Source organism: Sorghum bicolor, chromosome 8 (assembly GCF_000003195.3).
Source record: "Sorghum bicolor cultivar BTx623 chromosome 8, Sorghum_bicolor_NCBIv3, whole genome shotgun sequence".
Taxonomy (NCBI): Eukaryota; Viridiplantae; Streptophyta; class Magnoliopsida; order Poales; family Poaceae; genus Sorghum; species Sorghum bicolor.
The window spans coordinates 46,326,619-46,343,490 of NC_012877.2; the positions used below are offsets into that span (position 1 = coordinate 46,326,619).

The 16,872-nt window shown below is 42.3% G+C and overlaps 1 protein-coding gene across 1 annotated transcript; it reads right to left on the bottom strand.

The window, feature by feature from the left end:
- LOC8063262 (protein yippee-like At4g27745) lies at positions 12,127-14,195 on the bottom strand. The gene is made up of 3 exons (XM_002443142.2): positions 14,034-14,195; positions 13,711-13,850; positions 12,127-12,587 (listed from the first exon to the last, which is right to left on the bottom strand). Exons 2-3 carry the CDS (start codon positions 13,801-13,803, stop codon positions 12,360-12,362), a joined length of 321 nt encoding a protein of 106 aa, XP_002443187.1. The 5' UTR covers positions 13,804-13,850; positions 14,034-14,195; the 3' UTR covers positions 12,127-12,359.

Here is a 16,872-nt window from a genome sequence, read left to right on the forward strand (position 1 = left end):
TTTCTCTTTCCCTTTTTGACTTTATCTTTGTTTCTCTCCCCCATTGTCATCAATTACCACAAAGGTTCAAATTTTAGTGAGAATTAAGTCAATCAATGTGAGGGTCAAATTATGGTTCAATCTAGATCACTTGCCTAAAACATGTAATTCGGTTTGATCCAAGGACAAGCTTTTTCACACCTCATAAACTATAAGGGTTATATTGACCATGTTGAACTACACATCATAAGGTCATATTCTAGATTCAACACTAGGCTTGCAAGCTCACAAACATGTCATATGCTACCACTAGATCAAATAACCATAGAAACAATAGTGGTACCATACATACATCAAACCCTTTTGATTTTCATGAATGAGCCTATTGTCATGCAAACATGTTTATATGTTCTAATCATGTCCTTAGCAAAGTATGAATGCTATGTCAACCATCATTACCTTGTTTTGTTGGAGGAGAGGCATGTCATACAGAAATGTGGGGGTGCACTCATCTCAAGTTGGAGAAGTCAAGTATGTTCAATTCATTCCTCAACTTGCAGAATCTGTTCTCATCAAGTGGCTTTGTGAAGATGTCGGCTAGTTGATCTTTGGTGCCAATGCTTTCAATGCTAATATCACCCTTTTGTTGATGGTCTCTTATGAAATGGTGCCTTATGTCAATGTGCTTGGTTCTTGAATGTTGAACTAGATTTTGTGTCATCTTGATTGCACTCTCATTGTCGCATAGCAAAGGCACATTCTTGAATTTGATTCTAAAGTCATTCAAGGTAGCTTTCATCCAAAGCAATTGTGCACAACAACTACTGACACTAATGTATTCGGCCTCGGCAGTTGATAGTGCAACACTATTTTGTTTCTTTGATGACCATGAAACTAGAGACCTTCCTAGCAATTGACAAGTGCCACTTGTGGTCATTCTATCAATCTTGCATCCACCATAATCGAAGTCCGAATATCCAATCAACTCAAAGTTAGACCCCTTGGGATACCATAATCCAACATCAAGAGTGCCCTTAAGATATCTCAATATTCTTTTGGTTGCCTTCAAGTGACTTTCTCTAGGTGAAGCATGGTATCTTGCACATTTGCACACACTAAACATCACATCCGGCCTTGATGCGGTGACATAGAGCAAACTTCCAATCATAGATCGGTATAGCTTTTGATCTATAATGTTTCCACTTGCATCACTACCTAATTGATCATTTGTGCCCATAGGTGTGCCCATTGGTTTAGCTTCTTGCAACCCAAACTTCTTGATCATGTCCTTGATGTACTTGCCTTGACTTACAAAAGTGTCATCCTTCATTTGCTTGATTTGAAGTCCAAGGAAGTAACTAAGCTCTCCAATCATGGACATCTCAAACTCATTTGCCATCATTCTTCCAAACTCTTCACAAAAGTCTTGGTTGGTTGATCCAAAGATGATATCATCAATATAGATTTGCAACACAAACAAGTCATTGCCTAGTTTCTTGGTGAAGAGGGTAGTGTCAACCTTTCCCATTTTGAACCCTTTGGAGAGAAGGAAATCTCTCAATATCTCATACCATGCTCTAGGTGCTTGCTTCAAACCATACAATGCCTTCTTGAGCTTGTAAACATGGTTGGGTTTCTTGTCATCTTCAAAACTAGGAGGTTGTTCAACATAAACCAACTCATTGATGTATCCATTGAGAAATGTACTCTTCACATCCATTTGATAGAGCTTGATGTTGTGGGCACAAGCATAAGCTAATAGTATTCTAATTGCCTCCAATCTTGCAACTGGTGCATATGTTTCTCCAAAGTCAAGACCTTCAACTTGAGTGTAGCCTTGTGCTACTAATCTTGCTTTGTTTCTCACAACTACACCATCTTGATCTTGCTTGTTTCTAAAGACCCACTTGGTACTAATCACATTGTAGTTCTTTGGCCTCTCAACAAGCTCCCACACTTGATTTCTTGTGAAGTTGTTCAATTCTTTATGCATGGCATTTACCCAATCGGAATCTTTCAATGCATCTTCTATCTTCTTTGGTTCCTCAAATGAGACAAATGAGTAGTGCTCACAAAAGGATGCTAGCCTTGATCTTTGTTTGCACACCACTTTGAATGCCACCAATGACTTGATCCAATGGATGATCCCTTGCTACGCTTGTAGGTTGGAGTATTGGGAGTTGATTGCTTTCACTAGCTTCATTTTGATTTTGATCATCATCATGAGAACCACTAGTGTTTGCTTGATTTGTATCAATTTGCACTTCTTGATTGATCATATATGAGTGTCATTATCATCATCAACTTGCCTCAGCCTTATGTCACCAACATCCATGTTCTTCATTGCATTTGCCAATTGATCTCCTCTCACATCATCAAGATTTTGAGCTTCATTTTGAGATCCCTCGGTTTCATCAAACTCAACATCATGGACTTCTTCTAATGTGCCACTTGCCAAGTTCCAAACTCTATATGCCTTGCTTGTGGTGGAATAACCAAGTAAGAAACCTTCATCACATTTCTTCTCAAATTTGCTCAATCTAGTGCCTTTTTTGAGAATGTAGCATTTGCAACCAAACACTCTAAAGTATGCAATGTTGGGCTTTCTTCCATTCAATAGCTCATATGGTGTCTTCCCAAGCTTCCCATGGCAATAGAGACGGTTGCTATAATAGCAAGCCGTGTTGATAGCTTCACTCCAAAATGAATGGCTAATATTGTATTCACTAAGCATTGATCTAGCCATATCAATCAAGGTTCTATTCTTCCTTTCAACTACACCATTGGATTGAGGAGTGTATGTTGGAGAGAATTGATGTCCAATGCCAAGATCATCACACAATTCCTCAATTCTTGTGTTCTTGAATTCACTACCATTATCACTTCTAATCTTCTTGATAGTGGTTTCAAACTCATTTTGCACCCTCTTGACAAAAGACTTGAATAGATCACAAACATCACTCTTGTCATAGAGGAAGAACACCCAAGTGTATCTAGTGTAGTCATCTACTATCTCAAATCCATACTTGTTGCCACCAATGCTAGTATATGTTGTTGGCCCAAATAAATCCATGTGCAATATCTCAAATGCCTTTGATGTGCTCATTTCACTTTTCTTAGGATGTGCATTTTCATCTTGCTTTTCGGCTTGACAAGCACTACATGGTTTATCCTTCTCAAAGGTGACATCCTTCAAGCCTCTAACTAAGTCATGCCTCAATAGTTTGTTCAATTGTTTCATTCCAACATGACCAAGCCTTCTATGCCACAACCAACCCAAACTTGATTTGCTAATTAGGCAAGATGTCAATTGAGTGTCACTATCATAGAAATCAACCAAGTATAAGCTACCATGCCTAAATCCTTTGATATCAAGTTTGATCCATCAACACTAACCACCTCAACATCATCACTACCAAAGATGCACTTGAAACCAAGGTCACAAAGTTGTGCAATTGATAAGAGATTGAAATCAAGGCTCTCAACTAGCAACACATTTGATATGGTCATGTCATTTGAGATAGCAATTTTACCAGGCCCTTTGACCTTGCCTTTCTTATTGTTGCCAAATGTGATAGAATCAAAGCCACCATTTTGATTTGTATCAATTGATTTGAACATACAAGACTCTCCAGTCATATGTTGAGTGCACCCACTATCAAGCACCCAATGCCTTCCTCCGGCTTTGTAATTGACCTACAAGACAAGATTAATTCTTTTCAGGTACCCAAACTTGATTGGGTCCTCCAAGGTTAGCAACTAAGCTCTTTGGTACCCAAATGGCTTTCTTCTTTGAGCCCATCCATGGTGCACCAATGAACTTAGCATGAACACCTTTTGTATCCTTGGTAAGCACATAGAAAGAATTGAGCTTAATTAAGGATACATAAGCTTTGGGTTTCTTGTCCATGCATTGTTGCTCTAGGTGACCAACTTGCTTGCAAGCTTTGCAATACCGGCCATTGTTCTTTACAAAACTAGTCTTGTGAGGAGCAAAGGCGGCCTTGCCTTTCTTGGGGTTATAGCCCAATCCCTCTTTATAGAGAGAAGCTCTTTGGCTACCCAAGCACATAAGCAAGCGGTCCTCACCACCATAAGCATTGGCTAAGGTGTGATTGAGCTCTTTTACCTCCTTCTTGAGAATTTCATTCTCAACTTTTAGTGTGGTGTCACAAGTGAAACCATCACTACTAGATGAGGATGATGTAGATGTGCTACATGAAGGGTTAGTAGAAGCAATAACAATAGGCTTACTCAAGATATCACATGCTATGCCTATGTTGCAATTTTGAGCTTTATCAATTTTATTTGGCTCATTTTCACATTTGTTAACTAGTGAGGAATGAGCTTCTTCAAGCTTAGTGTGAGCCTTTTGAAGCTTCTTATAGTCTTCCTTTAGACTCTCATAAGATGCTCTAAGCTCATCAAGTTCTTGCACAAGGGTTTTCTTATCCTTAAGCAAGGCCTTGCACTCCTTCCTAGTTTCTTTATAGTGATGAGTGCAATCTTCTAGCATAGTGATTAGTTCATCTTTAGTTGGTTCATCATCATCACTTTCACTATCACTATCATGGTCACTCTCATCATCGGATGATACCTTACTGGCCTTAGCCATGAAGCATGATGGAGTGTCGAAGATGGAGCTTTTTGCTTGAAGCATGATGGAGTACACCGGACGCTAAAGGCCAGCGTCTGGTGCCTCCGTGCAGTGCGTCCGGTCACGACTTCTCCAAATTTCCCACCGGTACAATAGAAAATATACACTTATTTTTCTCAAAAGCGCCAAATCCTGCCTCGCAAGCTCGGCGGGAGGGAGAGAGGAACCAAAACCCCTCTCAACCCTAGGAACTCCACCTCCTTTGCAAAAGTGCTAACACCAACAAGTGTCCACCACCAAAGTGCAAGTGTGTTAGCTTTTCACAAACATTTCCATCAAAGGAGTTAAGTTAGCACTTTACTAGATCCTAATGCAAATGCTCAAGATATGGACCTAGTAGCACTTGATTCGAGAGATGACCGTGATATCCCCTCTTGATAGTCGGCTATCTATCCTAAACCCGGTCAATCACTTCTCTACTCATCTTAGACCGGCAAAAGTAAAACCCTATGTTTGTACCTTTGCCTTGATAACTTTGCTCCTCGTCTATCACCATGATCTTCACTTCATGCTTCATCTCTTTGTGATCATGTGGCCACCTTCCATGCCACCTTGCACCTTCATCACTTGTGTTGCTATGCCTAACTCAAATCACTTAAATACAAGGCATTAGCAACTTGGTGTCATTAATTACCAAAACCAAACTTGGGCTTTCAGCCCCGGTACTCGCAATGCCAAACTTCTCCAAGACATTCGTCGTCGAGTGTGACGCTTTGTCCTATGGCTTCGGGGTAGTGTTGGTCCAGGACAACCACCCGGTAGCCTTCTTCAGCCAGCCCATGGCCCCCCGACATCGTGCTCTCGCCGCCTCTGAGCGCGAGCTGATCGGCCTCGTCTAGGCCGTCCATCACTGGAGGCCCTACCTCTGGGGGCGCCGCTTCATGATCAAGACTGACCACTACAGCCTCAAGTACTTGCTGGATCAGAGGTTGTCCACCATCCCACAGCATCACTGGGTGGACAAACTCCTCGGCTTCGACTTCACCGTAGAGTACAAGCCGGGTCATACCAATGCCGTGGCGGATGCTCTCTCCTGTCGTGACACTCCGGAGGAGAGCGCGGTGTTGGTGTTGTCCGGGCCACGCTTCGACTTCATCGATCACCTATGCCAAGCACATGCCACCGACCCGGCCCTTGCGGCCCTGCAGGCAGACATCAGGAGCGGCGCCAGGACTCGGCCCTAGTCTCTAGCCGACAGGCTGGTCCACTACGGTGGGCGGCTGTACCTTCTGCCGGACTCCCCGCTGTTGTAGGAAGCTTTGGTGGCTGTCCACAAAGAGGGGCATGAAAGCATCCAACGCACCTTGCATCGACTCCGCCGCGACTTCCATTTCCCTCACATGAAACGTGTGGTGCAAGATCTCATCCGTGCATGCGTCGTGTGCCAGCACAACAAGCCAGAACACCTGCACCCGGCCGGCCTGTTGCTGCCACTCCCTGTGCTGCAGGGTGTTTGGTCGGACATCGCCATGGACTTCGTTGAGGCGCTGTCGCGCGTCCGAGGCAAGTCCGTCATCCTGATAGTGGTGGACCGCTTCAGCAAGTACGCCTACTTCATCCCCCTGGCGCACCCGTACTCGACAGAGACTGTGGCCCAAGCATTCTTCAACGACATCGTCAGGCTGCATGGCATTCCGCAGTCTATCGTCTCTGACCGGGACTCGGTGTTCACCTCCAATTTTGGGAGCGAGTTGATGCGCTTGAGCGGCACCAAGCTTCAGATGACGACGGCGTTCCATCCTCAATCCGATGGGTAGTCGGAGTCCGCTAACAAGGTCATCATTATGTACCTCCGTTGCTTGACAGGTGACCGCCCCCGCGACGGGCTGCGTTGGCTCCCCTGGGTGGAGTACATCTTCAACAACGCCTTCCAGTTGTCGCTGCGGGAGACGCCGTTCCGCGTCATGTACGCCTTCCAGTCATACGAGCACGAGGCGACGCGGGTACCGGCGGTGGCTCGGACTCTGGCGGAGCGCGCGGAGTTCCTCGAGGACGTCCGACACCGGCTCGAATAGGCCCAGGCGGTGCAGAAGTGCTACTATAATCGGCTCCACCGTCTGGTCGACTACCAGGTGGGTGAGTGGGTGCTGCTTCGTCTTCGTCAACGCCCGACGGCCTCTATGCCCCAACCTGCAGCCGGCAAGTTGAAGCTGCGGTTTTACAGCCCGTACCGCGTGGTCGAGCTAATCAACAACGTCGCCGTTCGCTTGGCCCTACCTCCCCAAGCTCGCCTCCACGATGTCTTCCATGTCGGGCTCCTCAAGAAGTTCCATGGCGAGCCTCCGCAAGAACCACCAGCCCTGCGTCATGTTCGTCATGGCGCCATCATTCCAGAGCCGAAGCGGGCGGTCAAGACTCGCCTTGCACGTGGCGTGCGCCTGCCTCTCGAGGAGGGGAGAGATATAATGTACGGGCGCGGTACTCCCGGCGTCGCAGGGTGCGCGACGTGTGCCGCGCGGCAGAGCGCGCGGATTGCCTGAGTTAGTAGGGGATCAGGCCAAGTGGCTAGGATTAGAAGGAGTAGAAGTTTTGATTGGTTGTTTTCCTTTCTTAGTCTAAAGTTTAGGAGGTTTGGTTGGGCCGGAGGCCATATATCTCTGTAAATGCACATTAAGAACTCAACAAAGAATTATCCCATCTAATCTTCCTTTTCCTCTCAAGCCGGCGACAGGGGGCAAAACCCGTTGACGAAGAATGGCGATCTGGGGGTATAACCCGATCGACCACCACGGACAGAGGCTACGACCTTCGTAGCTGCGGTCCTCCTACCCTTGGGCTCAACGCCCTTGACAGTCTCGATGTTACAGAACACATAGATTATGTTTGTCACTTTTGCTATGCACCAGTCGCCTGAAATCAAACTTGTATTCAGGCGATGTGGTGGCCATCGATCATGTCTTTGAGACTGCACACAGGCTGGTAACTGACGCCTGAAAAAAAAAGCTATATTTCAGACACCTGAAATGTAGCGGATCCTAGATTTTGTCTAGCTTCTCGGAGAGCAACTTTTAAGAGCTTCACACAAGGAGGTACTGAGATTTTGTCTGTTTGGTAAAAAAAAAACTGTGATGAAGTGCTCCAGGAGCTGTAAAAGAACCTGTGCCCAATGGGGCCTTACACGTGCCTTCAGAAAGTTTGCAAGCTTCACTGTACTTAGTCACCTGAGGTAACCATATGAGGTCATGACGTCCTGAGTTGCTAACGAACTGTTGGTCAATGGTCGTCACATAACAAGGATTGCTGTCATAGTGGTCTCAAATTCATAACGGTAGCATCAATTGATGTGATTGCAAATTAAATTGTCTGTTACAGACTAATGGTTTTCTTTTCTATGCATATTGCATTGTGCAATGGCTTCAGCACCATGTCTTTCTCAAATTTTCTGGGAATAATGGCCTTGTCTACCTAGTCTTCGGTCAACTTCATGAACTGCAGTTTTGGGCGTCTGAACAAACCTTTAGGCATCGTGGATAGCAGAGTTCTGGCATACCAAGCGGCTGCTTTTGACTTCAACTATTTCACACTACAAGCACGTCGGGCCTCAGGGTCAGAGGTCACCCTCCATCCATATATATACTGTATAGAGCACTATTCCATATAACAAAGATGTCAGGCTGCACGCCCAGCTGCAACAAAAATCGCTGAAATTAGGTAACTACTGCACCTAGTATTAACAGCACATGAACAAACTCGCAAACAAATATCAGATCAATGGTTATGAGTAAATGATGATAGTTCTTCGCAGGAGAGCTGGACAAAAGTGTAAGTTGCAAAATTTAACGTGGCATGCGCCAAGAAAAGAGGGCCAAACGCAAGGTATATTAATCTGAAAGTCCAACCTGATGCCCTGATCAAACGTTAAGTATCATGACAAGCTAAATCCATTAGCTAAGGACTACCAGAAAAGATGGCTGCTCATATTTCAACTAGCCTACATATAGGCAACAAAGATTAAGTCAAGGAGGTTAGTAAAAAGACGACTAATGATGCAAAATATGTATTGGTCTGCTTTAGTCAATAAACATATGACAACATGCAGACTTAATTTTCTAACCAATAGTAAAGTTCCCATATTAAACAATAGGTCTGAGAAGGCATGATAACATCAACATAGCACTTTATCAGAGAAAGACATGCATAATATTTCCAATATCTCATTTGTCACCATCCCTTTTCTATAAATGTTTCTCATAGTAATCCGAAATCGGCTCCATATTAACTTTGTCCATCTTGTTTTGAGTGGAAATCATAGCTATCTTGCTGTATTCCGACGAAACTGAAAAAAAAAAGAATTGACCATTAGTATTTTGGTAAAATTGCCTCTGTACATATTATGTTGCTGGTGAGTGCCAAAAGATTATCCAAAGTTACAACATTGCCAAAATAGCATCGGCTATGTCTGACATGTGGTCTCATGGCCTCAACTTTGGATGGTATGATCACAATTAAGTTACAACATAATCCTATGCATGGTGGCAACTTCCCTGTAATATTTCATCGTTCCAGATAATATCCAATGCCAATTTCTATGTAACATTCTCTCACAAGACCAATATTGTAAAGATTAAAGTTATGCATAACGGATACCATGGTTTTGGAACAAAGAACGATATGCAGTATATTATTCACAGAAACATGTCACTAAGGCAAGAGCATCAAACCTTAAGGCTGGAACCTGACTATAAGCATAAGAGTGATGCAAATACTACTTAAAAATAATAACAAACAGACAGCTAAACGCAAGAGTTTTAAAACTGAATCTAACTGCAACCTAATCACAAGTGGAGACAGCTAAGCGCAAGAATTTTCAAAATGAATCTAACTGTAGCTTAATTACAAGGCGTTATTTCTGCATTCAAAAAAATGACAAGGGTTTGAACATGGAACCCTGATCCTTCTACAATGCATTACAAGGAAAGGTCATCACCAACTCACCAGAGTTTCAACTTGCCTGCATAGTACAGGTCAAAGCAGTCAGCAAATGAATGGCTAACAGTAGATCGGTCTAGATATTAATAGATATGTCACAGACTCACATGCAGGACCAATTCTTTAACCAAACGTATCAAATACATGCTCCCTCATTAAACAATAGTCTGACAAGTAACAAGAGTAACATCAACAGACTATATTTTGCAGAGGACATGCAGAATGTTTAGGAAACGATAATACCACAGAGGATTTCTTCTAAAATGTTTCATTTACCACTGTTAAATCAGTTCCACGTCAACTAAGCTATTCCCTTTTCAAGGAACCATTATCTTCTCATGTTATTACTACAAACCAAACATGGAATCAGGCATTGATAAGACCCACCCAACGACAAATTCAGCACTACATTCTTATCCAGAATGATAATTTTGAGGACCCACAATGTTAAAGCACAATAACATGTAACAATGACCATTTCATCTTTGGTGAACTTCATGAACTGAAGTTTTGGGCGTCTGGACAAACCTGTTGGCATCGTGGATAGCAGAGCTTTATTTTTTTGAAAATTGGATAGCAGAGTTCTTACATACTTCAAGTATTTCACACTACAAGCATGTCAAGCCTCAGGGTCAGGGGCACCCTCCATCCATAGAATACAATGTAGAGCACTATTCCATTTATTAAAAAAATATGTGGTCAGGCTGCACGCCCAGCCGCAACCAAAATAACTTTGGCAGAAATTAGGTAACTATCTGGTATTAACAGCACATGAACACACTCACATACAAAATATCAGATCAATGGTTATGAGTAAATGATAATAATTCCTCGCAGGAGAGCTGGACAAAAGTGGAAGTTGCAAAACTCAACGTGACGTAGAAAAGAGAGAGCCAAACGCAAGGTATTAACCTTAAAGTCCAACCTGATGTCCTGATTAAGCATTAAGTATCGAGACAAGATAAATCCATTAGCTAAGCAATACCAAGAAAGATGGCTGCGCATATTTTCAACTAGCCTACAACATAGGCAACAAAGATTAAGTCAAGGAGGTTAGTAAAAGGACGACTAATGATGCATAACATGTAACCACGTTTGATTAGGTCTGCTTTAGTTGATAAACATATGACAACCTTTAGAGCTAATTTGCTGACCAAATAGTAGAGTTCCCTTATTAAATTATAGATATAGATATGAGGCATGATAGCATTAACAAAGCACTTATCAGAGAAAGACATGCATACTATTTGCAATATCTCTTTGTCACCGTCCTTTTCTATAAATGTTTCTCATAGTAATCTGAACTCTTCAGCCATCTTGTTATGAGTGGAAACTAGCTATCTTGCTGTGTTCTAACTAAACTGAAAATAGAATTGGCCATACATATTATGTTGCTGGTGAATGCCAAAAGACCATCCAAAGTTAGGACATTCCAATTTTTATTTTTATTTTTTGAGAATGTGACTGTTTGACACGTTTTCATTAAGCGAGGATATGGCAAAATAGCATCTAAGTTTCACTATTATGCTATGCATGGTGGCAACTTCCCTGTAATATTTCATCATTCCAGATAATACCGAATGCAATTTCTATGTAACATTGGAGACCACCAAGTTATGCACATTGGAGACCATGGTTTTGGAACAAAGAACCATATGTAGTAGTATCTTATTCAGAGAAACATGTCTCTAAGGTAAGAGCATCAAACCATAAGGTTGGAACATGACTACAAACATAAGAATGTGATGCAAACACTATTTAAAAATAATAACAAAGAAACAGCTTTAGGCAAGAGTTTGAACTTTGAATACGGAACCCTGATCCTTCTGCAATGCATTACAAGAAAAGGTCTTTTTTTGAGAACGGATTGGATCCGTATATTTCATTAAGAAGAGGGAAATAGAATTTTGTTACAAACCAGCCATTTGTCAGAGCGATTGCAAGATGCAAGCTGCCAAAACAAGCATAGGCATGGACTGGTTGAAGCGGACAATTACAATTTGTATTATACGGCCATCGGTTGCGTCACGGACTGCTCAGCAATCCTGCAAGGCTGGAGTAATTACAAGAAAAGGTCATCACCAACTCACCAGATTTTTAACTTGCCTGCATATTACATGTCAAAGCAGTTATCAAATGAATAACTAACAGTGTAAAATAAACATTCTTGATCAATCTAAAGTTTTCAGTAGATATATCACATACAGGACCAATTCATTAACCAAATGTATCATATACATGCTCCCTTACGAAACAACAGTCTGACTACTAAGACTAACATCAACAGACTTTTTGCAGAGGAAGACATGCAGAACGTTTAGGAATCGATATAATACCAGAGGGTTTCTTCTATAATGTTTCATTTACCAATGTTAAACCAGTTCCATGTCAACTAAGTTATTCCCTTTTCAAGGAACCACAACTATCTTCCAATGTTCTTACTACAAAACCAAGCATGGAATCAGCCATTAATTTTTCGGCAACCTGATAACACCCATCAAACGACAAATTCCGCATCGAGAACAAAGTTAGTAAAAGATTTTGAGGAACCCACCATGTTATGCACATTAGAGGCCATAATTCCATACCAAAAAACCACATGCAGTATCTTATTCACACAAATGAACAGGAATAAGTGTGTTTTACAATTCTAAGGCGAGAACATGAGGCGCCTTAGCACTGCAATCCATCGAGGAAGGCTATTTACAGGGACACAAACATCCAAAAGCATACTGCCATGTAACAATGACCAATTCATCTTCACCAGAATATTTGGTGAGTGACAACTTGGATACTACCAGTTTTCTTTGACAATCTTTGACTTCTCGAATATGAATTTTCCTTCCTTGTATTTCTGTGTCTCTTCATATGCTCTCTCATACTTCCAGCCCAACACCTCACGGCAATCATTACAGTAGATATCAGCGACTGTGTGTAGCCCTGTCATAAGCTGCCTATCCTCCTTCGCCCCCACAACTACATTCATGGCATGAGAGAACAGAAATGCACGGCCATTCCTCCCCTAAAACAGAAAAAGGAAGAAGGCATTATCCTCCAGGCACCAGCAGAAGTCTGAACTAATATGGCACTTGCAAAGAATTTTCCAATCCCTAAAGATACAGAGCTTACAAACGGTTTCAGACACAATAATAGGGATCCTAGTTTTTGGTTGTGCTTTTAGCACCAAGTCACCAAGAACGTATCCAGTACTCCCACCTCTTCGCCATACTCCTCTGCTCCCATTTGAGAAAAAAAAAAAGACATCCAAATGTGCCCGAAAATTATAACAAAAATATGAATGGATCGAAGTTCAATGTTCATGTAAACTTTGAGATGCAAAAGAAAATCTGTGCAAGGAGATACAAAAAACTAAAAAAGTGAAATCAGCACTTGGATAGTTGCATCAGAATAAAGTGCAATCTGTAAAAGCTGATTTCACTTTTTTGTATCTCCTTGCATATATTTTTGTTGCATCTCGAATTTTAAGTGAGCATAGAAAATTTTGGTGTTTTTTTTCAAATAGAAGCATGGGAAAGGGTGGGAGCATAGATACATGAATACTATAGTGTTAAAAGCACTACAGCAAACAAGAGCGCCCTTTTGCTGTTATGCTTCATTCAGTATTTAAAGTAAAATCAGAAGTACTATAATGCAATGAGAAGTACAACCATATATGGACATGAAACCTGAAGGCATGATTCAGAGATGCAAACATACAGAGAAATAGACTAGCACATGCCATCTGCACCGATTCACATTAACCCAAGTGGAAGTGGTGTAATCTCTGCTACCCATAAAAGACATGACTATGCAAACACAACTCGCAACACACTGACATCCCGAGCTCTAAGTAACAAACAGAAATGTTACAGCATACCCCATTGCTGCAAAAAGGATCGCTCCACTTGGCAATCACAAATCAATCAGGTCATCAAGAATATCCACACAAGTGGATCCACTAAATCTATCACCTACATGAGGACCCGATCCACTAAGTGTATCACCTACATGAGGACCCGATTTTCGGAGGAACCAGAGGTCCTAATTCCTAGTATAGATAGACTCGCCGGAAGCTAATTACAGAAGCTCCCAAGAACAAACAACTCGTCGGAAGTGAAGGAAAGGTAATTCCGGGGAGTTCGGACCTGAAAGGCCTTGGAGATGATGTCGTCGTGGAGGCAGACGTGGTTCCGGCAAGTGCAGCAACTGTATACGCGCGGCCCCACAAGCTCCGCCATCGACCGACGGTACCCCGCGCGACCTCACCAGTGCCGACTAACCAATCCTGCAATTCCAGGATCAAAACACCAATTTATTCAATTCAATTACAGTTTTTCCAGAACCGAAAACCGCATCGATGACTGGAGAAACATGGCGAACCAGGAACCGCTGGGCCCCCAAATCGGAGCGCGGGAACGGGAGGAGCGGAGGTCGTGAGGGTGAGAGTAAGCGCGCGAGAGGTACTCACCGATGCGGCGTAGACCCGGTGGACGCGCGGAGAGCAGCCGAGGAGAGGGAGGTGGAGAAGCGGGTTAGAGAGAGAGAGAGAGAGAGAGACGGCGGCGGTGCCGGGGTTGAGGTCAGGATCAGAAGTGAGAAGGTGGATTAGGGAAAGCTCTCGAATGCGTTTAGTTGCGTGAAACTTTTCGAACTTCTAGTAAATTATTATTATGTTTTCAAAAATTTTCAAGATTATCCATTACATCGAATCCTTGGATGAAGCATTAAAAATAGACGAAAATAGAAACTGATTGTATAGTTGTCTCTAATTTACGAAACGAATTTTTTAAGCCTATTTAATCTGTGATTAGATAATAATTGTCAAATACAAACAACTGTGTTATAGTTGCCAAACCTAAAAATTTTCACGAACTAAACAAGGCCTTGGAATAACTACCAAACATCAAATTAAATAAAAAAATAAAGATTGTTTGGTATAGATCAACTTCATCGGTGAATTTTTTTTCAACTTCACCATTAAGTTAAATTATTTTATAAAAGTTTGGTAAAACAGTTTTTTACAGAGGAAGTAGGGAGAAACTAGTATTTTTCAGCTGCACTTGGGCTCTTGTGTTGTGAGAGGAGCTGAAAATAACTTTTAGAAAGAAGTTATTTTATCTGGACTTAATTTGGTAGAAGCTAAAAATCAGCTTTGTCAAACTAAGACAAAAACCTATGAGACAGACCCTAAGAGAAATCAATCGATTCTATTTGTTTTACTAACCATAGTTATTGCATGGTGGGCAGGTCTTTCCCATCTTAAGCTAATTTATTAATCCGAAAAGTAATGGCTAAAAGTAATATTCACTAATTTATATTTATATGTCCTATAAAGACAAATCTCACTAAGCTAATTTTCTTGCACCTCCTTGCGCCACATCATCATCCACTTCTTCTGTTGCATGCAATAAGTGTCCATTCACAAATGGTTTCAGTAGTGGATACACCTACCTATACATGACTATATATGCATACTGCTAGCAATTATTCTCTCACGTGATCTTCTCTCTTTCTCTTTTGAAACTAACTACTACAACTGTATATAGATGACTTAATAGACTACAATGATGCTATATTTATATTCTCCCTTCGTACCCGCAGCAACGCGTGGCCTTCTAGTTCATGTCTTAACGTCTCGTGCTGAGCTCGTCGCTAGAGCTCCAGTGTCGCGTAAATCTGTTGCCCTCTCTTTTCATCATCTTTCTCTTTCTTCTTCAAATCCGACAGGTATTGAAAGGTTTTGGGGGAGATGTAGGCAGGCCAGATGATGAGGATGGCGGCGAAGCTCCAGTGAGACTTTACCGCGCGCGGCGAGGTGAGTTCCGATGTGGCGAGAGCAGCTGCTCAAGGGAGAAGAACACACCTGCACCGTTAGATTCGAAGTGGACAGTTCGTTACCTAGACAAAAGTCCAAATTTCAGGAGCCTGAAAGATAGAAGCGTCGTTTTTTTTTCAATTCCCGGATGGACCTACTCCGTGATTAGATCATTGACTCAGATGACTCACCAAGTCATTATGCAGTGTGTAGGATGCCAGATTGCCACGAGAAGACGTGGCCACAATAATGTTTCAAAAAAAAACAAATAAAGGTGACACACGGCTAACTGGAAGAGGAACGATGATGATTTTGAGAAGGTCGGCCGGCGACGGCGAGAGACGGCACCGCCGTGCACGGGGATACAGCTACAGCGAGGGATATATGACGATGATAACGATGGTCTACCTGCCGCACGGACACGGATTCCGAGCGCTCGCGCGCTCGTCCATCTCCATTTCCATGTAAAATAAGCATGTTTGTTTGTGCTTATTAGTCGAATCTGCTAGTCATTCAATGGTATTTTCTCTAATAACAAATCAACTAACAATATTTTTTGTTATGATTTATCAGCTAAACGAACAAGACACGCCCGAGCAACCTCTAGTACGTCAATTGGTGAAGGGATCGATCCTTCTTCTAGCTTTATTTCTCTCTCTCATTTTCACAAACAAAAGAAAAAGAAAAAAAAATAAAGAAAGTGTCCTCCGAATTGAGTATACCGGTAGCTCCGGCGTCGCTCTCGATGGAGATGCTGTGTCTGTCCGTCAGGACGCACGCAACGTAACGGAACAGGACTACTACAAGTACTTACTACTTTGGCCTTGTTTAGTTTATTAAAATTTTTAAATTTAACTACTGTAATATTTTTATTTATATTTAGTAATTGTTATCTAACTATAGACTAATTAGATTTAAAAGATTCATCTTATAAATTAAAAATAAATTATATAATTATATTTAATATTTTATACATACGTCTAAAATTTTTTACGAAAACAAGGTCATTATACATAAAAGAGCAGGGGACATGGCCGGTCGCCGGTATCTATGCTCTGCTCTGGACCGGCCGGACCTCCGGTGGCTGGACAGGGCTAGGCGTCAAGCTCGTCGCGTGGCCGATCGATCCTCTAGTGACGGATCAAGTACGGGCCTTGGCTGACGAGTACGCGCCGTTGCTGGGTCGTCCTGCCTGCCGCTGTACGTGCACCTGTGTACGAGCTCGCTGAAATTTGCTTTGCGTTAGGCCAAAGGATTACTAGTAGTGGTTGCCATTCCTGCGCAAACAAGGTTAGCAGGGGGGTTGGTGGCTAGCGCCAATGTGCATGCATGGTTGGCCGTGGGCCATAGCTTGCCGCACGTGTGCTGGATGCCTATTCAATGTTGCACGGACACTTATAATTGGATGTGAAGAAAAATGCACAATTGGACTTATTTCTCAGAGATACATAATGTGTTTGGTTGGATGATCAATTCCTCGCCTGATTTTCTT

Excerpts from the sequence above, each read along its gene's own strand:
- LOC8063262 (XM_002443142.2), bottom strand. The coding sequence starts at position 13,803 with ATGGCGGAGCTTGTGGGGCCGCGCGTATACAGTTGCTGCACTTGCCGG. Across the intron at positions 12,588-13,710 it reads TCATCTCCAAGGCCTTTCAG|GGGAGGAATGGCCGTGCATT; the intron begins GTCCGAACTCCC and ends TTTCTGTTTTAG.